Raw genomic sequence first — 22,922 nt, forward strand, 5'->3', positions numbered from 1 at the left:
CAGAAATAGATTTCCTGTTTTCATAATTGCATAGACCATCTGACATGTATAACACTGAAGTTGAAAACCAAAGTTCTAATTGCAGAAGAAATAATGCATCTATCCAGACAGTTCATTAATACTTGAAAATATCTTTGAAAAACAGTAAAAAGTGTTATAGGCTGCTAATTGGCATGTTAGATTTCTTTCATAATATTGTGTTTTGGTGGTTTGATGTGTGTATATTTCTAGTAAATACTAACAGTATAAATTTCTAGATTTTTGTCTTATTTTTCTACATTCTCAAATTGAACTTACTAAATAAATTGCACATAATGAATAGTCAAATACAACCTCCCTTCTCACTTCAAATATTGGTTATATCCTCAACCAATCCAGTAAATATATTTTGTTAATTAGCTGTCACCAGTGTATTGGCATAGGTATATATTTTGTCTGCAGAATTAATTCCTATAATGTTATTGGGGCATGCCCTCTGGTAATTATTGATTTCTACTGATTAAAAACACATTTATATTCATAAGTTATTCATTGCCCACAGGTACAATAATGAAGCAAAGCACATCAAGATTTTAACAAGAGATGGCTTTTTTCACATTGCAGAAAATAGAAAATTTAAAAGTTTAATGGTAAGCATTGATTATTTCTTTTCAATCTGGGATCCTTATTTTTCTTTTGTTAGAAAGGTCATTTTAATTCTATAGTTTCTTGGAAATTTTGCTCACTGAAAAGTTAAAGAGAATTGTATTCTAATTTTGCAACAAAATCCTGAAAATTCTCATTTAAAAATCTCTAAGTTTTATATTGCTCAAATCATATTCTTCATTGTAAATTGTTTGCAGGTTTTAGATACAGTTTTGGTTTGTGTTTAAATGACACAGCAGATTTTTAATATAACTGTCTTTCCTCTTTTTTCTTCCTTTGCCTCTGTGTCCTGATTCAGGCAGAGGACAGTATTTTAAATTATAACACAAAAAGTTGTAATTAGTAAAATATGTCTAACATTTGGGTCCATTTTTTATAAAATGCAATGTAAAGTCAAATTGAAAAGATTTTTGTATTTTCTGCTATTTTAAGTGATCTCTACCGTGGTTCTCATTCATTACCTTGGATAATTATGCATTAACAAGGTAACATTTTTGCCACTTAACAGTTGATATTTCATAGGAATTGTGTATTTAAATGGAAATAGTATATTGTCAAATCACATCAAATGAATAAGTATTATTCCCACAGTTTTAAGAAAATACAACTGATTCATACTTTTGTTAGCATATAAGAATATTTTGTGTATGTTATTTAAACAATGTGTATATGTCATCATGTATGCATTGCTAACAGTAAACTCTCTAAGTTCACATTTCCTTAAGTGGTCTCAAGTATGTTTCTCAAGTTTGGTAGTTTATTGAGATAATGAAGAGTTTGGATATAGGACATAAGATGCATTTGTACTGCTAAGTACCTTGAGTAACATTGGGAAGGACCACTCGTTGACTGAACCATCAATCAAATGATACATACTGCATCCTTCCAGAAAACATCTCAAAGCACTTTACAGATGTTAACATTAAAGTTAAACTGAGTGTAATGGAGCCTTACAAAGTAGGCCAGCTTGAATACCTTATCCAAAAATTTAGAGCTGCTTCAAGGCAGGTGTCAGTGTTTTAAAGAAATAGAAACATCTTGAGTTGAAAGAAAAATAAAATCTCTATGGATGTAAAGATCATTCCCAGTTCAAAAGCTAAGGATGGGCAGCAAGGTCGTATCCTGGAAAATGTAAACTCTGTCAAATTTGTAACCAAGATCTAGGCATCCTCCCTGCTGGAAGTAACTTACATTCTGTTGAAACAAGCAGGCTGAGCACAGAGAGAATTGGACCAGAGGAGGTTCCTCATAAAACGAAAACTTGGAGGGAGGTGGCGAGTGGATGCACAAATAATGAATGACAGACACAGCTGAGACATGATAAAAGCATGCACAGGGGCTCTCCACATCTCTGCAAGACACACCAGCTTGAGCTTTCACCTGCAGAACTTCCTTGGATGGTAATGAGGCTGCTCCACAGTGCTGTAGTTACTATGGGACTTAAAAAACTGCTGCAGGGCCAAAGATAACTGCCAGCCTTGCAGACTTTGAAAGTAGCAAAAGTAACTCCCATCAGAGGAGACAAGCAAAGAAGATGAAAGGAATAGGCACTGAAAAGGTCCAATCAATTTAGCTTTGTGTCACCTGGGTTCAACTCAAGGAAGTTCTTCAGAAGCCAAGGTTAGATGTGAAAAGCCAGTAATACCAGTGACCTGGATTAGTAGACATAGATGCATGAGTTCCTATCTGCATGTAAAGCTGTGATTATAGTGAAAGCAATAGAGACCCAGCATTAAAAAAAAATTGTGTCAGAGAGCCTTAAAAGTTTCTACAATAATATTCTCTGGAAAAAGAACTAAAAGTACTTCTCATGGGACTAAAGTAAGCTTTTCATATATGTTATGTATAAGATCTCAGCAATGCCACTATTAGAGACATGTGCATATGTGGTTTTTTCTCCATATCTGGGCATCTTTTGTAAGGAAGCACTAATAACAGCATGTTAAAGGGAAGGGACTAAGAATGTTAGCACAGCAAAATGAAACTAATAAACATTAGCAAAGGATGTAATTGTGGAAAGAAAAACAAGGAGCTGGAAAAAATCTCAGTATCAGAAAAGCACTTTTGTCAGGTTTAGCAAATAACTGTAAAAATTACTGAAGAGGCAGCTGAACTAATCTGAAGTTACCCCTCCTTTTGGTTTCTGTTCATTTGTTGAGCAAATTTATATTGAGTCCTTACTATGTGAAATCACTTTCTGGAGAACTCAAAAGGACTCAACCTTTCTAAAAAGAAGCTTTAAGAATCGGTAAGTATGTCTACACCAAGAACTTCACCATAGAGCACTCCTTGGAACCTAGGCTGGGAAATGCCACATGAATACTTGGTCAGAAGGAATGGCTCATGTTTTAGCAACCTGAACTTCTGGAAGGAGGTAGAAGATGATTAATTGGTGTGAAGGCTTCTCAAAATCAAGATCATACTAACTTCAAAGAGGTACCCTTTACCATGTTGGAGTTAAACACATTTCCCTATTATAAGTAAGGAGTGATCTGTGGAGTTGTTTCTTAAGAATAGTTCAATATCCTCTTATTATTGTTATTAGTATACTCTTGTATCTGTGAAACACAACAGGGCCTGGAATTAAATTTAAATCTGGAAAGCGTGTAAAACATAAGTAAACTCCAGAGCTTCTTTTACATTAACTGGTTTCTCAATGAGAAGGTTGACGTTAGGTGGTTATGACCTAACCTTTTTCCCTTGAGTTTCACTAGCTTGGTTAATCAGAATCTTTGTTTTTCTTAGTCATTAAATGCAAATCCTAAATGAATTTCTGTATCCAGATTACAAGGCATTAATTTTGTTCTAATTTTCATGTATGCCAGACAGTCCATGTCCAAATGCTGTTTATAAACCATCTCCATTGCCTGTTTCCTTGGTAATTGGAATGACTGGCTCTCACTCATTATTTTTAAGAGACTTGAATTGTTGACACTGCTGTGTCAGTGTGAGATAAGGAAAGCTTAGCGATTTCTTTTGTTTAGAGTCTTCTTATTTACTTGTTGTACCTGAAGGTCAATGACTGTTAAAGCAGGGGTGGATTAGACTAAAATACAGAAAGCATAAAGGCAAATTGGAAAAGATCCATAGTGATACTATTTAATTCTACCCAGTTAGAAACATGTAGGAAGATTTACCCTCATAAGACTGTAAAAATGGAACTAAAATATCTTCCATGCTTAGTGAAGTGATAAAGAGTGTTTTGCATTTTACTAAGCCGCATGACCCTAGGCCTTGGAAAACTCATTTTTTCTTCCCTAAAATTTGGGGGTGGGTGAGTATTAAATAATCACCAAATCCTTTTTCAGTATAATAATTCTATGGTTTCTAGCCAAATTCACATAAATTGTAATTCATAGCAAAAATCATAAAATTCATATTACCTATAACAAAATTATGTTGAAGTTCAAAGCTATAGCTTATAATTCCTTTCAAGTTTGTTTTCACATTTGCTAAAGAAAATAACACATTTTACTCAATTTAAGTAATAAGACTAGGAGAAAACTCTTCGGTATCATTTGTACCAGTGACATTATGTGTGTGTGTGTGTGTGTATTTCTTCCAGAGACCTCACACAATTTTGCTTCATATTTAAAAAAAAAAAATAGAAATATTGGTCACTAAGTAGAATTTAATTCTATGCCTTGTCTGTGCAAAACATGTTAAAATTCACCAAAATACAAATGCATATTCTGATAATTGAAACCATTTTGAAGATATAAATTTTTACAGGGTCTTTTGTTTCTTTTTCTCTTTTTTTTTAAAGGTCAGTCTGATTACAAATTTCTTGCTTCAACAAGGACCCACATTATCTGGGCCCAAGGAAGAAAGGAAGAAATACATATTTTTCAAGTTATAGATATAATATTTGCAAGACCCTAACATCTTCAGTCTTAAGAAAATAAAGTACCTAGTACATCATGAACACATAGCAAAAACTACTTCACTTTTGCCTCCCTGTTTTTTTTATGTGTGTTTTTTGGTGTTTTGTTTTGTTTTGAGACAGAGTTTCATTCTTGTTGCCCAGGCTGGAGTACAGTGGCAAGGTCTCAGCTCACTGCAACCTTCACTTCCTGGGTTCAAGGGATTCTCCTGCCTCGGCCTCCCAAGTAGCTGGGATCACAGGCACCTGCCATCACACCTGGCTAACTTCTTTGTATTTTTAGTAGAGACAGGGTTTCACCATGTTGGCCAGGTTGGTCTTGAACTCCTGACCTCAGGTGATCCACCTGCCTCAGCCTCTCAAAGTGCTGGAATTACAGGCACAAGCCACCATGCCCAGCCCTTGTTTTTGTATTTACATTTGGTAGGCACTATTTGCTAATAATATGATATAGTTAAGAGCACAAACTTGGGAGAAAGACGCTAGCTGTGTGACTTTGCGTAAGTTCACTTACCTCACTGAGATTTGAGCTTCAATGGGAATAAGGTCCATTTCATAATGTTCTTGAGTGAAGGTTATAAGAAACTATGTAAAGGGCCTGGCACATGGGATAATGTGGTTGCTGTTATGATTTTTCACATGTATTAGGTACTTTATATATTCTTTGTTGTCATCTGTGAAATGGTTTATTAGCCCCATTTTGTAGGCGCGATTGAAAAATCACCATTTGCCTTATCCAGTGCTTTAGCCAAACTGTGCTGCTTTTAGCGTGTGAAAGGTGATCTTTGTTTATCACCTTTGTGTCTGTTTCCAGCCTGCCTGCTCTACCTAAAATGATCTTTCCCCGGTTCCTGGCTATTGTAATTTTGCTAGTTCTTCAGTTTAAGCCAAGCTACATGTATTACAAAACTTTCCGTCATCCTTCTCATTGGATACACAAAACCAAGTTCTCTCTCCTGCCTTTGAACTTTCCCTTCCCTTGATGAGAACTCCTCAAGGGCAGGAGGCTTAGCTTTGTAATCTCTGTGACCCCTGAAGCTCCTGGTACAGTGCATTCCACAACACACTCAAGTTTTGTCTTAAATAATAAATCATCGATGATTCTCTTTTTCTTCTTTCAGCTGATTTTTGGATTCATTGATTTGTTTGGGGAACTTTGAACATAACCACTGAACACAGATATTAAGTTGATGGCAGTGGGATTTTTAAAAGAATCGAGTGGTTTTTTTTTTTTTTTCTCTTTTTTATTTTTAAACAAGTGCTCCAATAAAAGCATTGAATAATTAACTTAAAAGTGATTTTTCTTTTATTTTCATTTCAGATATTTATAAAAAATTTTTATATCTACAGTACTCATTTGATGATAAGATACATTTTTATTGTGAATTATTATTCTGTTTCAGTTTACAGTAGAGAGATTCAGATTTCTGCAGAATCTATGAAACCAACCTGTGAAATTTTCTGAAACCATAATTTGAAGGATGGCATGTGGTTATTACATTAGGCTTAGATGTATTTAAGACAAATTATTTATAAGAGAAAATTGGAAAGAATTACATTGACTTCTGTGAGTAGCAGATATGCGGAGCTATGATGGGTACTATACTTCATCAGAAACTAAAAACAATGTCAAGTACCATTTGTGCTTTATCAAGTTTTGTTTACCATGAAAAAGTGTTAAGTTTGTTTTTCTGCCATTTTGAAAGAAAGTAAGTGCAGGAAACTAGAAATTGCTATATATTCAGCAAGCAGCTGTTCCTTTTATTTTGGTTTAGAAAGGCAAGTATTTCATAAATAAGAACAATAATTACCACTCTGAAACTGAGATTTAGTATGGTTTCTTTTCATTTTCTACATCTGACTGAAGACTAACAGGATGTTCTCCATCTGTGAATAACAACAGGGGGTAACTCATATTATTAATGGCCTGAGTAACAAGGACAGCTATTAGGTAGGTGTCATGTACATCCAGACAACAGGGAGAGATTATCATTTACTTAATCTTCCATATACATGTGGAAAATTTAGCATTAAATTGGTCATCCTTATATTGTATTTATGTGCTGAGGAGTTCATGTGTTTGAGAACAAAAGTATCTTTATCAAAAATATGTTTGCTTCTTTTTTCCAAAGGAACTTGTGGAGTACTACAAGCATCATTCTCTCAAGGAAGGGTTCAGAACCTTAGATACAACTCTGCAGTTTCCATACAAGGAGCCAGAACATTCAACTGGACAGAGGGTTAATAGAGCAGGCAACAGCTGTGAGTATTATAATTGAGAATACAATTTACTGTCACGTAAAAATTAGATGCACAATAACATTAAACATCTTCATTCCAAATTTTAACATGTAACCAATGGATGTGCTAATGCATGAGCAAGGACTTTTTTTCTGGAGTTCAGTAGAGTCAGATGGACCAACGGGCTTGTGAACACATCTAATTATAGATCTTTATGGCAAATTAAAAATTATGTTTATGTTCAAAAATCCATCAGAAATGTAAAAGATATGCTAATATTTACATTTTATACTTTTCATTGACTTTAATATTAACTAAACTCTTTTTAACTTACATGTAATGTGTGTGGTCATAATTCTGTTTGAGTAATAGTATTTAAGCAGGGCTGGTACACAGCTCTCCAGTTCGCCTAGTATCTCAAATCTGCTTATGGTATATTTCAGTGACTACTTTCAGAATTTTGATATTACTAATGTGTTTTTTTGGATGCTAGTATTTCTAAAACCATACATTAGCCACTTTCTTTCAGACTGAGCCCTGTGCCACAACTAATCACAAAAGATTAGCATGCAAACAAAAACATGTTATGGTTGGACTGTGAGTCTAAGTTGAAAACTTTTTTCTCATTGTTTAATGTTACATAATCTTCCTGGAGATAGATATAGCATGTAACAAAAAAAAAAATTGAAAAATGTCATCAAGAAGGTGTGATTTTATTCTCTTAATTTGATATCATTTTATTTTTTTAAATAAGTGTTTTGGGGAAGAAATGAATACAATTTCATTACTCTTAGAATCTTTAGCCTAAGCAAAACTAGGATATCTAGAGGTATTTGAAAACAGAATTTGCACCAGTGTAATATAACTTAATATTTTTCCCTAAAAGCAGAAACTAAAAGGGGAACAGGTAATGCTCTGGGTTTCAACAACATCAGTGAAGTTTTATAGATTTCAATTTAAGTAAACAAACAATCTGTCACATCAACTTACATGTTTTTTATTCAAGTAACTTAATAGATGTTCTCCTCACAGTGATCAATGGTGTATGCCTAAGCTCGTACAATGAAAGTAGAGTGAACTTTATGTTAAAACTTTAAACACCGATTACATTTTATCTTGTTATTTTGTAGCCCAAGATTACCTGATTATTTTAGATTCTCAAACAGGCATAATTTTTGCTCATTCAAAAATGGAAGTTTTCTCTAAAAGCAATTTTCCTACAAATTTTTAAAACTCTGTTGAATCTATGACGTTTCCCCCAGCATGAAACATGTAATTTTCAAAGCTCTGTTTCTTTGCCTTCCCAGCAGCAAGAGATAATGAAAGTTGCCAGGGAGTTTGGTTAGATGAAAAATCCTGTTTGAGTCGTTCACTTAGCTCTAGAGAACGTAGGAGGGAGAAGTGGGTAGACAGGGAGAACAGATGTCCCATGTTAGGTAGGAAGGTCACTACCCCTCATATTTCACTCTGTGGTTCACTCCCAGCCAATTCCTTAGTGTTTAATACATGGAAGTACTCAGAGAATGTCGCCGGCAATGAATGAAGTTGCCTAACTTAAAATGTTGTCTCATGTTTAATGAAGTATTTAATGCTCAAACTTGTTTGATAACTAAGAAGGGAATGACAGGCCATTTTAAGCATAGGCAGTAGAATGTCTTTGAATATCCATGCTAGCCCCAGATACATTTTTCAACTCATAAAGCCATGAGTTCAAACTTCCCTACCCAGTCTTTTTAAGAAATTCTGACAACTTAAGTCAAGCCACTAAAACTTTTTTTTGTAATTGTGAAGGGAAATCAAACAATTCATTTAAAATTTTATATTTGTTATAGTTTGGTTTTGTTCATCAATTATTCATTCGTTAAACAGATATATTAAACATCTAACACACTCAAGGCACTGTTCTGGTTCTGCGATATAGCAATTAAGAAGATGAAGTTCCTACCTTTATGGAGTTTACATTTTAATGGGGAGACTCAGGCAAGTCTGGCTTGGAGGAGTTTCATATTTTTATATAGAGTGGTCAGGGAAGATCTCCCTCATAAAGTGACTTAAAAGGAAAGAAGGGTAGTGGGTTAGTAATGATTGCACTGTGGTTAACACTCCAAGATTAGTCATTCGTTACTGCAAAGAAGGATTACAATCTTAGATCAAATTTGTGATACCATCCCAATGATTGATTTACTTTATACTAACTTTGTATAAAATTAGAGGAAGACTAAGATGGTTCTGGGAACTAAATGAGGTGTTCTATATAAAGCACTTAGGATAGTGCTCTTACATGGTAAACAGTAAAAGTTACTGCTGACTCTACAACTTCTACTTCCTCTACTACTGCTGCTACTTCTAACTCTTATTCTAACACAGCACTTTCCTATATTTCTAAGGCTTGAATACATTTACTAATTATGACTCATAGCAATGTACATCTTTGCCTTTATGATATTTTAAATATAACTTGCTTATTTTTATACCAAGACTTGATAAAAGTTCACCCTTAAAGAAAGACTGCTTCTGTTTTTATGCATTTTATACATCCCAGGAAGTGACATGTTTGTATATAGAAAGATTATGCAAGATGTCTTCATATTGCTTACATTTGGTTCATAGCTTTAGGTGTGCTGCTATCATCTAAAAATAACATTCACCAAGCAGTATTACCTTGGGATACTGGGTTGGACAGAAATGGCATCTCCGTTACTTCTAAAAGGCCTTGGAGGATACAGAGCAGGCAAGGTAAAGCTTGGAACCATTCTGTGTTCTGAGTAGAGGTTGAGAATAGAACTTCAACTCCTGAAACCTGCTGTTTTTTATTCTTATTATTTTTAAATAATCTAGTCACCTTGGAAAAGAAAGCCCCAGGACACTGTAGAGGCCACTTACTTTTGGGCTACTCTAGGTTAGAATGTCCTTAGAATGTTTACCAATTATTTTTTCAAGTATGTACAATGTGATAAGATTATGACAGGACTATCTTATGCAAATGCAAAATAACATTTTAAAAGATGCTGGTTAGAATTAAGCAAGTGTCCAAAGTATTGGGCAAGGAGCATAACATTTTAAAGTTAGGAGCCCATCGTAGGCCATCTCTCAGCCTGTCTCCCAGAGAGATGGGATTTTATCTTTGTCTTTGGAATGACTTAAGAACATTTCTAACTGAGAAGAAAAGAGAGAAAGAAAAAGAACAAAGGGGGAACTCAGGCATAGCAGAGAGCTATTGGGCTTCCCCTAGAAACTTCAGTGACTCCGTGAAAGTTGTTCTGTAGATCTTTGTAAAAATCCCATTATTTTCCAAAATGATCATCTCAAACCTGCCTTAGATTGCTTTAGGTTTACCTGTAGGGCTTGCATATTTGTAGGGCATTAAATTGACTTTTGCCTTTCTTGCTCTACAATGAACACTTAATTATTTTCAGGTCTGCCAGAGTAGCTGTCTGACCTTAGGCAAGTCACTTAGCCTGTCTGGGCCTTAGCTGTCTCATCTCATGAATGAGGAATGAGATTAGAGATTTTATAATGTTCTTTTAAAAATAGCATCTTAGGTTTTTTTCCTTTGTGTGCATGAGAGAAGCAGGTAAGGTAATGTTAGCAGATTGATACATCAGGAAAAGTTGTATGATTAGCTATTTGTGACCCATAAGCGGAACTTAAATATTTTGCCTAGTTTTTATTTGTAGAGAATTTGTTGGGCCGCAGAGTAGAGTTGGGTAATTTTTTTAAATGGCTGTCGCTGTATTTATATAATATCCAAGTGTCTTCTGTAAGAACTTATTAATTACAAAAGAGTAATAGTAATAACCACGTGATCAAAGTTAACGTCACTAATAATGGGACAAATACCTATCATGTACCTCCTAATATAATGCTCCCAGTAGGACACGCCAACACTTTGGTGGTATTATTGTCCCCAAAAAGCGTAAGTGGAATCTAATCCTGAGGAAATGTCAGACAATTCCAAACTAAAAGACATTCTGCAAAATAATTGGTCTATATTTTAAAAATTTCAATGTCATTAAAGAAAAAGAAAGTCTGAGGAACTGTTTCAGATTGAAGGAGACCAACAGATATGACAACTACATACAACATGTGGTTTGGACTGAATCCTAGAACAGGGGTTGAGAAGATACGTATATATACACACACACACACGTGTGTGTATATATATGTGTGTGTGTGTATAGTAACATATATTTTGTATATGTTATAAAACGTGTATATATGTTGCTATAAAAGATGTGATACAATTGGCAAATTTTGAATAAATTCTCTTAAGAAATAGTAGCACATCAAAGCAATTTTCTGCTTTTGATAATTGTACTGTGGTTATACAAGAGAGGAGAATATCTCTGTTTTTAGGGAACGTGTGCTGAGTATTTAGCAATAAGGGGCATTATGTCTGCAATTTATTCTCAAGTGGCTCAGGAAAAATACATAGATTGATACAGCAAACATCATAAATTGTTAACATTTGGGGAGTCTGAATGAAAAATATGTGGGAATTCCTTTTGTTATCCTTGCTACTTTAAGTCTGAAATATTTCAGAATAGAAGTTTTCAGTTGTGGAGATGATCCCGTTTGCTGGCTGTATCTGAAGAATTGGGGGATAGTGATAGTGTCCTTCTTTTGCCTGCTTCAGATATAGAAGGGTCTGGTCTGTTAATTTCAGGACATGTGGAACACTAGCCTATACTGAACAGATCATATTTGGTTTTTTTTTTGGTTTTTTTGTTTTTTTATTATTATTATACTTTAAGTTCTAGGGTACATGTGCATAACGTGCAGGTTTGTTACATATGTATATTTGTGCCATGTTGGTGTGCTGCACCCATCAATTCGTCAGCACCCATCAACTCGTCATTTACATCAGGTATAACTCCCAGTGCAATCCCTCCCCCCTCCCTGCTCCCCATGATAGGCCCCAGTGTGTGATGTTCCCCTTCCCGAGTCCAAGTGATCTCATTGTTCAGTTCCCACCTATGAGTGAGAACATGCGGTGTTTGGTTTTCTGTTCTTGCGATACTTTGCTGAGAATGATGGTTTCCAGCTGCATCCATGTCCATACAAAGGACACAAACTCATCCTTTTTTATGGCTGCATAGTATTCCATGGTGTATGTGTGCCACATTTTCTTAATCCAGTCTGTCACTGATGGACATTTGGGTTGATTCCAAGTCTTTGCTATTGTGAATAGTGCCACAATAAACATACCTGTGCATGTGTCTTTATAGCAGCATGATTTATAATCCTTTGGGTATATACCCAGTAATGGGATGGCTGGGTCATATGGTACTTCTAGTTCTAGATCCTTGAGGAATCACCATACTGTTTTCCATAATCGTTGAAGTAGTTTACAGTCCCACCAACAGTGTACAAGTGTTCCTATTTCTCCACATCCTTTCCAGCACCTGTTGTTTCCTGACTTTTTAATGATTGCCATTCTAACTGGTGTGAGATGGTATCTCATTGTGGTTTTGATTTGCATTTCTCTAATGGCCAGTGATGATGAACATTTTTTCATGTGTCTGTTGGCTGTGTGCATGTCTTCTTTTGAGAAATGTCTTGAACAGATCATATTTAAAGCCATCTGTTCCTTACCTGAGACCTCATTGGATCTGCTTGCTTGCTTCCTTCCTTCCTTCCTTCCTTCCTTCCTTCCTTCCTTCCTTCCTTCCTTTCCTTCCTTCCTTCATTCATTCATTCATCCCTCTATCCTGCAAATATTTTCAATACTTAGCATATGCTAGGCCCTGTGCTAGATACTGGAATTATAATAGTGAATAAGATTCACAATCTGGTGAACAAGAACAGACAAAAACAAATGCCTTCAATAATCACAATTTTGATCATCTTTATGAAGCTGAAGCATAAGTACAAGGAAATGGGAGCAAGGCCATTTAGCCTGTAGGGTCGGAGAAGGACTTTTTGAAGAAGTGACAGTCAGACTAAACTTAAAGGATCTATGAGAGCTGTCAGGGTGTGGGGTGGTAGCCAATAGGGAACCTGCATAGCAAAGAGGTCACTTGTGTGAAGGCTCATAAGCAGTAGAGAACTTTGTATGTTTAAGGAACTGAAAAAGGACCAATGTATTGGGAGTATAGTGAGTGGATTCTGATATTTGCAGCAGGAAAGTATTGAAGTTTTACAGACAGAAAATGACGTGAACTAATTTACATTGTTTTGAAAGACCACTGACTGCTCCTGAGGAGTGGCCTGGAGGGAGGCATGCACAGAGGGGAGATGAGTTAGGAGGCTATTGCAGATGTCCATGAGAGGAATAAGCATGCTTTGGGCATGAGTTGCATAGTGACAGTAGAGAAGGACAGTGGCAGGTTTGCATATATCTTAGAGGTTGAGTTGATTGGACAAAGGATTTGAAATCTAATTAGCACAATTATGGTACATAAGTATTTGCTTTGGACAACCGGCAAGTGATAAAACCATTGACAAACCAGGAAACAGAAGAGATAGAACAGATTTAAGAGAAAAGGTAATATATTCAGTTTTGCAGTGTTTAGATACCTGCAGATATTCAATGATTCAGGATGCAGCTGGCACTAAGGAGAGTAGTCTGGATTGAAGGTAGAATTTTATGAATCATTAGTACTTCATTTCATAGTTCACATAGAGTATAGTGATGTGAGAATTATAGGCATTTGTATATAGGCTTAATTTCTTCTGGTGCATTGTTCTCTGGAGCCCTAGGAGCCAGGACCCTTGGCTTGTCATTCTCAATTGTACTTTTGCACATGCCTTGCATGAAATAGCCTCAGAAGGGGCTAAATAAGTGAAGTCAGAGTCTAAGGTTCACAGGGGACACAGCAGATATTAGAGTGGTAAGTTGATACTGGAAAAGCATGGGAATATGGGTGAGTTTGAAAGCAAAATGTAAATCAGCATGTTCCTTTCAGTGTGGTGACAAATAGTGTAGAAATTCTTCAAAGATTGACGAAGGCTACTTTTGTCATTGCAGCCATAAGGTTGACCTTACAGGAAGAAGTAGAAGCCAGAACAGAGCCTAGGCTGCCTCTCTGGGTGTGGTCTCTTTCCTGCCACCCACTGTCCCCATTATTCTATTCACCATCCAACAACATGCTTATCCTTCATTTTTAGTCTGTATTTTGGGCAGAAACAGAAACTTGGATAATTTGTGTCATATTTATTTAACTCAGTAGAACATAAAGTAGCTTTCTTATTCCTGATAATTCCTTAAACATCCTAATAATTCCTTAACTACTATTTATTAGTTATGTTACAATATAATGGAGACAATATTTATTATCTCCTTCATACAGGTTCCCAAACATCCACTTAACTTAGTTTCTTCCTTGTCCTTTTAATTCAGCATTCCCATATTCATCTGCCTTTCTTTTCTGATTTTATTGTATCCTCAGTTTTTTGTCATCTTTTCCTCAGTCATTTTGCAAGTGGGTTTGATATTATCTAATTTTATTCCAGTAATTTAAATATTTGTTTTAATCTCATTATATTAGTTTCCTAGAACTACTATAAAATTACCATAAACTGAGTGGCTTAAAACAACAGAAATTTACTCTCTCACCCTTCTGGCAGTCAGGAGTTGAAAATCAAAGTGTTAGCAGGGCTAATTCCTTCTGGAGACTCTGAGGGAGAATCCCTCCCGGGTCCTCTCCCAGTTTCTAGTGTCAATCCTTGGCACGGCTTGGTTTATAGATGCACTGCTCCAGTCTCTGCTCGTCTTCATGTCACCTTCTCTGTGTATCATTGTCCCTTCTTTTCTCTTATGGACACTTGTCATTGGATTTAGGGTCCACCCAAATACAGCTTGATCTCATTTTGAGATCCTTAACTGAATTACATCTGCAAAGACTCCTGTTTCAAATAAATTTCACAGGTTCACAGGTTCTGGGTGGGCATACCTTTTTGAAGGGCCACCGTTTGACCTGCTGCAGTTTCGTTGTATTAATTTTAAACTTTTCTCTAAAATGTTCCATCCTTATTCTAATTTTTCTTTTTGTCATTTTTGTAACTTGGAGTTATAAGGGGACTCTACATTATTAGAGCAGTCAGGCAGTCAGTGAATAGGATTTATAAAAGAAAAACACTACCTTAATACCAAAAAAAAGTGTTTTCAGTGAATTGTATCGCTTTTCCGCGGTGAAATGCCTCATCTGTCTGAGAGACTGCACTTCCTGCCAGTGCAGGCTCCTAAACAATACTTGCATGGCCATTTGTCTGAAATATTGTATTAAATATTTGATATGGAATAAGAGTACCTAAGAATTCTGAAATTCAATAATTTGATGATTAGCATGACACTCTTACTTTTCAAACCCCTTTTACATATATTAGATCAATATCTCCAGTGGAGTATTCCAGGAATCTCTAGCCCTGTGACAAGTACCATGAAAATATATCTTTTGTCAAACAGTTATATGAGAAATGCTGCTAGTATGATATATTCCCTTCTAGGAAAGTGACAGTTTATCTAGAGTTTTCCCTGGTTTATTTCATCATGGAACACTGTCTCGTAGTGTTTAATGCTCATGTTAGGAGCCTTAAAAGAGTTAGTAGGTGTGAAATACTGAGAATAGTGTCTCACATGTGGGAAGTGCTATGTGTTTTGCTCCTGCTATTACTATTGCTGCTCCTGCTACCACTTCCAATACTGTTACCCAGTGTGAAGTGTTACATTAGCCTCATTTGACAATTTTAAGTATATTTATAAAGTCCTTCTCCTTTTCCCTGATACTTTGGTTTTTACTTCTGTTTCCTGGGGCTTGGCCCCGCTCTTCCAGTATACACACTATTCTATGGACTAAGTTAGTTATAACATATTGCTGACATTTTTATATTCTTCTCTCTCAGTATGTCTATGGTGTCCACAGAATTTACAGTTCTTGAGCAACTGATCAACTGCAATTGTACATCTTCATCAGTAAGTGATGCTGGGCTTCTCTTTTTTTACTTACTTACTTCAGGATCTTTACCAGCTACTCTAAGGCATTTTTATTCTGAGCCTGATGGCTTTAAAAGTTAGCAACCAGTATCCAGGATCCCTTCAGAATATGGCTTACGGGTGTAAATTCTACAGATTCAGATACCTCATTCAGTGCTATCTTTTAAATGTTTCAAGGCTCAGAAGCAGTACTTACGATCTTAGAATTTCTCATCTTTTATACTGTTCATTAATACTTTTATACTGTCTCATATAACCTCATCTTCTAAATTGAAAACTGATCTCGGCCAGGCTCAGTGGCTCATGCCTGTAATCCCCAGCACTTTGAGAGGCCGAAACAGGTAGATCATTTGAGGTTAGGAGTTTGAAACCTGCCTGGCCAACATGGTGAAACCCCGTCTTTACTAAGAATACAAAAATTAGCCAGTTGTGGTGGCAAGCATCTGTAATCCCAGCTACTCTGGAGGCTGAGGCAAAAGAATTGCTTGAACCCAGGAGGAGGAGGTTGTAGTGAGCCAAGATGGCACCACTGCACTCCAGCCTGGGCAACAGAGGAAGACTCAATATCAAAAATACATACATACGGCCGGGCGCGGTGGCTCAAGCCTGTAATCCCAGCACTTTGGGAGGCCGAGACGGGCGGATCACGAGGTCAGGAGATCGAGACCATCCTGGCTAACACGGTGAAACCCCGTCTCTACTAAAAAAATACAAAAAATTAGCCAGGCGAGATGGCGGGCGCCTGTAGTCCCAGCTACTGGGGAGGCTGAGGCAGGAGAATGGCGTAAACCCAGGAGGCGGAGCTTGCAGTGAGCTGAGATCCGGCCACTGCACTCCAGCCCGGGCGACAGAACGAGACTCCGTCTCAAAAAAAAAAAAAAAAAAACAAAAATACATACATACATACATACACACACACACATACATACATAACTGGTCTCAATGCAGTTAATATATGTAACATTCCCTAATTTACCATAGTGCTTTCATATAGCAGCCCTGATCCAAGAATTTGGTTTTACTAGTCTCTTGCTTGAAAAACAAACAGAAATTCATCTAAATTGGGAGAAATTCCCATTTTTTCTTCCTAAAAATTTAACCAGGATCCTAGTTATGAGGATCAATGCTGATATCTCTCTTTTTCCTGATATTGACTGATGTTTGACTTTCTCTGCTGAATCCCAAATCTGCATAAGGTAGCAGGTTTTAACTCTGCAACTCTTTTGCTCTTAATAACATTAATAAGCTGACTACATATTCAGTTAGGGTTTCCTTTCATTAAGTCATACTTTCATTCATTGCTTCGTGCATTCAACATTTGTTGAGCCTCTGCTTGCACTAAATACTCTATCACACACACGTCTCAAGTGTTATATACAATATAGCTTAACATCTGAACAATAGCTAGGAATGCCAGAGAAACTCTTCTTGTGTCTAGGCACTTCAAACTTACCATCCACATTAGCCCTAATACAGGTTTTTTTTAAACAAGCATGTTCTATAACACTCCTGAGAAGTCATCATCAGGCTTTGCTTGAACACTCCGGGGACTTATGTTCCATACCACACAAAACACCCTATTTTCTGAACAAAATTAAGTTTTTTTTCTTATATTGATCTAGAAATTTGATTTACTATAGCTATTTGCTATGATTAGTTCAAAATAAATATATATTCTTCCTACCAAGGTAGCCCCAAATATACTATAAAATAATGTATATTCAGAATAAATATACTATATACTCTCCCTCTCATGATAACCTTTCATCTGGTATGTTCTTTCCCCTTCCCCACGCTTCCTTCCTACCTCGTCATTCCTTCCTTTTCTTTTCTTTTCTAAAATAATTAATCAATTCCTCGTCATATAAATGGTTGTCAATCTCTCACCATCTTCACCATCCTCTGACAAATGCACTCCAATTTGTCAGACTGGGCACAAAAATTTCACTATTGCCTGACTCATTGGCTGAGATTTTTCTTTATTCAAAACTCATTCTTCCCCAGTTCATTTCCACCTTTCCCTTTCTCCTTCCTCCTCAAAGGGTACAGTGCTACATGTTTGAATTGAATCCAAGCACTTCTTTCCTCATTTATTCTTTAGTTGTTGCATCCTCACCATTAACCTCCTCCATAAGTTTCCCACATTCATTCATTCATTCATTCATTATTCATTAATGCATTCATTCAACAAATCTTAATTGAGAGCCTACTTCAGGGCAGGCCCTGTTAAAATGCAGCAGTGAATAGCATGGATAAAATTCCCTGCCCTTATGGAGATTCCACTTGCCAGTAGGGAAGGTAGCTAATGGATTTAGAAAAATAAGTAAGTGTATTATGTTAGACATTACTGAGTGCTCTGGGAAAAAGAAACCCTACCAAAGGAGTGGTACTCATGAGTGCTGAGGGATGGCTTACAATTTTTAACTGGGCTGGTTGGGTGAATAAAACTATAGTATCATTTTCCCTCTTTCTGGCAGCATAGCAGAAAGCTGGTTCATCATTTCTGAGTTAGTTCAATGGTAGAGCAGGCTGACACCAGCCACTGGCTCTAGAAGCTCCCCTTTCTAACAGGCCACTTGTGTGACCAGGGAGCTTCTGTTATTATTAGCTTGCATAAATATCCAGTCAATACATAGAGCAGGATGCTGAAACTGTAATCACAGTGTGTGCAGAGCATTTGTGCCTCACTTCAGTGGTAGGACAATGGGAGTTTGGGAGACTGCAGGCACTCTGCCTGCTTCTCTGCTTATGTGTTGTTCCCACAATAAGCTCTGTTTCTGTCAGCATCACATGGCACTAGTGGTGCGGATCCATGACTATTTTATAGGACATGACAGCAGGCCTCGTTGTGAAGGTTGCATTTGAGTCAAGACTCGAGGAAGTGAAAGAGAGAATTGCCAGTGCTAAGGAAGGGGTATGTCTGACTGAGCGATGTGGCCAGAGCAGAAGGACCAAGAGGAAGAGTAGCCGGAGATGAGATTCAAGGGATAAGTGAGGCCAGATCACTTAAGGCCTTAAAGCTTTTACTCTTGAAGAAACAGGAAACCATTGGAGGGATTTAGGCAAAGGAGAAACATGGTCTGCCTTTAAAGTTTTAATAGGATTATTCTAGCTTCTGTATTATAAAAAAGACCATGAAAAAGAGATGACAAGATAGGCGCAGGAAGACCAGTTAGGCCCATACAGCAATCAAGGTAAGTAATGATAGTGACCTGGAACAGTGCGTAGTCATATAGGTGACTATATTTATATTTTGAGGGTGATCCAAAAGGATATTATGACACATCAGATGTGATGTGTAATAGTAAGAGAAGACCTAAGAATAACTCTAAGGATTTTGCCCTGAGCAACTGGAGTTTGGAAGGTTTTGTTTTGTGTTGAGGGCTCCAGCAGAGCCTAAAGTCTGATCATAGCATTCTCAATCCAAAATGAATCATTTCCATATCTCTACATAATTTCTGTGTCTATCTCTTCACTAATTTCTGAGCTCCTTTGATGTCAGAGGCTCTACCTATCATTGTATCTCCTGTAATATCTTAGCACAGTCTTTGGCACATTAGCCATATAATAAACATCTGCCAAATATTTTTTAAATATGGATTTAGAATTAACATCTTGATAAACCATATGCATATAAATAATCTGAAATCCCTAGGCAATTTCCCATAGCAATAAGAAAGACCTTATACTTACTTTGTTTTCTTGTTAATAGCTTTATATGTTTATACTCTGTAGCATTGAATACTAAGTAGTGGTTTATTTTTTACAATAATCCTAGACATAGTTTTCCTTGTTACAGCTTTGGATTTTGGGCTAACAGAAATTTGTCAACTTACCATTCAATTAAATGAAATTAATCTAAATTGTTCCTAGTTTTTTTCAATATATAAAATATATAATATATAAAATATACAATAAGCACTAAACAACGGGGTTTTAGATCATTTTGTATGGGAGAGATTGGGAGCAGTTAGTTGATACTCTGTCTATGAATTTTGCAGGCCATCTAAAACAATATGCCTGAGTTCTAAAATAAAACCAGGGTAAGGATCACAAATTTAAATTAAGCATTCATTAAATTCTCAGCATGTTCTCTGCTATTAGGCCATCTGTAGACAATCGTGGCAAAAAGAACCTCTAGACTGCTCATCAAAGCATCCCACTTAGGAGTACAGTTCTTCAGGAAAACATCTAGGGCCACTGCTGGGCAGCAAACGCAAGTGATCACTGTGTTGACGGTACCATTGGCCCAGTCTTCTCATATTCTTACTAACAACTTTTTGTTACCAAAGTGAGTGAGAACACATGTGCTTGTTACAACTAAAAACTGAGTGTTGAGGAATGTCTATGGCAGAGGATACTTAGCAAATAACTTAGGGTAATGTTCTCTGATACATGTAATGGATAATTGTTAGTTCAAAAATACTTAGGATTTGATAACTAGTACCTGAAGGAAGAGTGTCGATTGAGGTTGGTTTCCAATGTGTAAAAATTTCAAGTATTACTGAAAACTGAGTAAATTTTCGTTTACTCATGAACATTAATAGCACAATCAAGGCAGAACATAATACTTTAAAGCAGTCCTTAGCCTTGGCACAGAAGTATAGGCATTAAATATCCAGTCACTAGTACTTTTTTATCCTACCATAAACACTGTGTTCTTTTTCTTTTTAATTGACGTTCTTCTGTGTTTTGTGGCTTTATCTTCTCAATCAGGTCTCAGAACTGAAATAATAACCACTAATGATTTGCCAATCAGTTATTATGGCTATGCTGATAACTTCTATTCCCAATTTATTTATTTAACAGATAACTTCTGTTCATATTAGGTAATGTTAGTACTTCAGGTTTTGCTTAACTTGGAAAACTTGATAAATAATATTTGACTGTGCTCTTAATAGTTCCTAATTGGAAACATTAAGTCACTAAATTATGAGTCACTGAGGCATTTGCTAATAATGCCCCATGAATGTTAGCTCAGTTGAGAGCCAGGTGTCATACACATGCAAAATAACCAGATACCTACCTAAGTGTGATGGTCTCTCTAAGCAAGGTGTCCTCCCTTGTCTGTGCTAATATGGAGTTGAAAGTGTTTGTAAAAGGGGGAAAGTTAGGCCCTTAAATGAAGCATCCAGTTTGCAAATGATTACCTATTGAAAAAGGTCACAGTATTGGTATAATATTATCTAAATGGATGCTGATGTGCATAAAAGGGTTCTCTCAAGAAGTTTCCAGAATAACATGATGCAGGTAGGTTATCTGTAATGTTAGTCAGTGAATGGAGAGTCTAGGAGGTGATAATCACCTCAACATCCACATTTAAATGTCAGTGTTACTGAGCTCTTTTTAATTCTATTCCAGGACATACACCTACCAATAATTTTTGCTTTAGAAGTTTCTTGGTATTGTAGGAGGAGTTTGATGATGAAACCATGCATCTGTATATGTAGAAACACATGGATATATTATCAGTATGGATGGAAATATATTTTACAGGTTAAATCATTCTAAAAATATTTTTATCAAATACCTTATTCTGATATTGCTTGCATCTGGGTTTAAATCCATACTTTCTTGGAGAAACATGTTATCTCAGTAGGTGCCAGGCATTCAAATGCTGTTTCCCAGCTCAAAGGAACTAAGGACCCAAAGGCAGTTACCATTGATACATAGGAAGAATGACAACAATAAGTCACGCTACAGTGTGTAGAAAAGTAGAAAGCATCCCTACCAATCCTTAAAATGTTTGGCTGAGAGCTATACACTGGGTGGCAGGAGAAACTGATTAACCTTTTACTCCTAAGAAGATTCCTCAGGCATAGAGTATAGTTAATGCCGTCAGACATACAGTAGTTAATAGGTGTTCAGCATCTCAGAAAAAAAAAAAAAAAGTTATTGTAGGAGTATCACTGATAGATTGTGACTCTCAGGAAGCCTGGGGAATAGGACCTGAACATATTTCGCTCTTTCCTTTGTGTTTTGCTGGACTTTGTTGGAAGTCTTATGGAGCAGTTTAAGTGAGCAGATGATGAGCTAAAGGAATGGAAGGAGGAGACATAAGGAACTTGCAAAATTAAATACCCTGCCGAGATACTTGTCCATTCAGCAGCCTCAATCGCTTAGCACTGGACCTGATCCTGTGGAGGATACAGAAGCGTATAAGAACTGGCCCCTGCCCTCCAGAATCACTGTCTAATTGGGGATACAACACAGAACCTACAGTAATTAAATATCAGAGCCATGAAGTGCCATGATGCAAATGCCTACCAGAGGGCTAGGAAAGATCAAAGAAGAGGCCAGAGTGTTGTCTGGTATGTCAGGGAAGGCTCCTGGGAGGGGTCTGGGCTGAACTTTTGAGCCAGGGAAGTTAAGGTTAGCAGAGGCCAGGGAAGGAGCAGCATTCCAGAATGAGCAGATATTTGGAGTTGGAGATGTAGCTGAGGGCCTCAGGAGGTAGTAGGAAGCTGGTCTGGGTAAAGAGAACACATGTGGAAATGTATGCAAATTTCATTAGAGAGGCAAGAGTGGCCAGATTATGAATTGTTATGAAATTCAGGCCAAGGGTTTGGATTTCCTAATTTAATAAATAGCATGACGGACTCTACATCAAAGGTGAGTTGCTGTGAGGCAGTATTTAGAACAGAAGAGAAAGCAAGCCAGAAGTAAGAAGACCATTTGGCTGGCAGTTTTCTGATGGTAGGAATGATATAGATACCTGAATTGGGATGGTGCAGCTGAAAAGTACTGAAAGATTAACTTCATATTGCAGAGGAAGAAAGCACTTTACTTAGAAAGGGGACAGGGAGGGCTGAACGGTGTACTAACTTTGCAAGGGTAGTTCACAGAGAGAACAGGGGAGTTCTTGCCTAGGGGAAACATGGGAGTTTGAGCTAGATTACAGGGAAGAAGATGAGGAATTTGGTTTCAGACACATTCAATCAGACGTAAAAGCTAGTCTTCGTAGTAGTGTCATGAAAACATTTGAAGCCATTGACTGAAATTCAGGTGAGAAGCCAAGTCATATCCAAGAATCTCCTGCATTCATCAGGGAAAAGATTAGTTTAAGTGAAGACAGCAGCGGGGCCAAAGCCTAACTGTGAGGGCTAACTGCTCTTTGGATGGAATTATAATATTTTAGATAAGATTTAAGAGGATTCTATTTCTAGCTACTTGATAGGAATGCAAATGATGATAAGGCTTTTAGAGTTAGATAAGAGA

The 22,922-nt window shown here is 36.7% G+C and overlaps 1 protein-coding gene across 5 annotated transcripts in view; it reads left to right on the forward strand.

The window, feature by feature from the left end:
• The window catches only part of VAV3 (vav guanine nucleotide exchange factor 3), a 436,513-nt gene that overhangs the window by 405,605 nt on the left and 7,986 nt on the right, over positions 1-22,922 (forward strand). For all 5 annotated transcript variants that reach the window (XM_033198397.1, XM_033198396.1, XM_033198399.1 and 2 more), the window contains 2 exons: positions 542-629; positions 6,661-6,790. In XM_033198397.1, the coding sequence (XP_033054288.1) occupies positions 542-629; positions 6,661-6,790 (218 nt within the window). The remainder of the gene's footprint in view (positions 1-541; positions 630-6,660; positions 6,791-22,922) is intronic.

This window comes from Trachypithecus francoisi, unplaced genomic scaffold, assembly GCF_009764315.1.
Source record: "Trachypithecus francoisi isolate TF-2019V2 unplaced genomic scaffold, Tfra_2.0 Lachesis_group5, whole genome shotgun sequence".
In the NCBI taxonomy this organism is placed as follows: Eukaryota; Metazoa; Chordata; class Mammalia; order Primates; family Cercopithecidae; genus Trachypithecus; species Trachypithecus francoisi.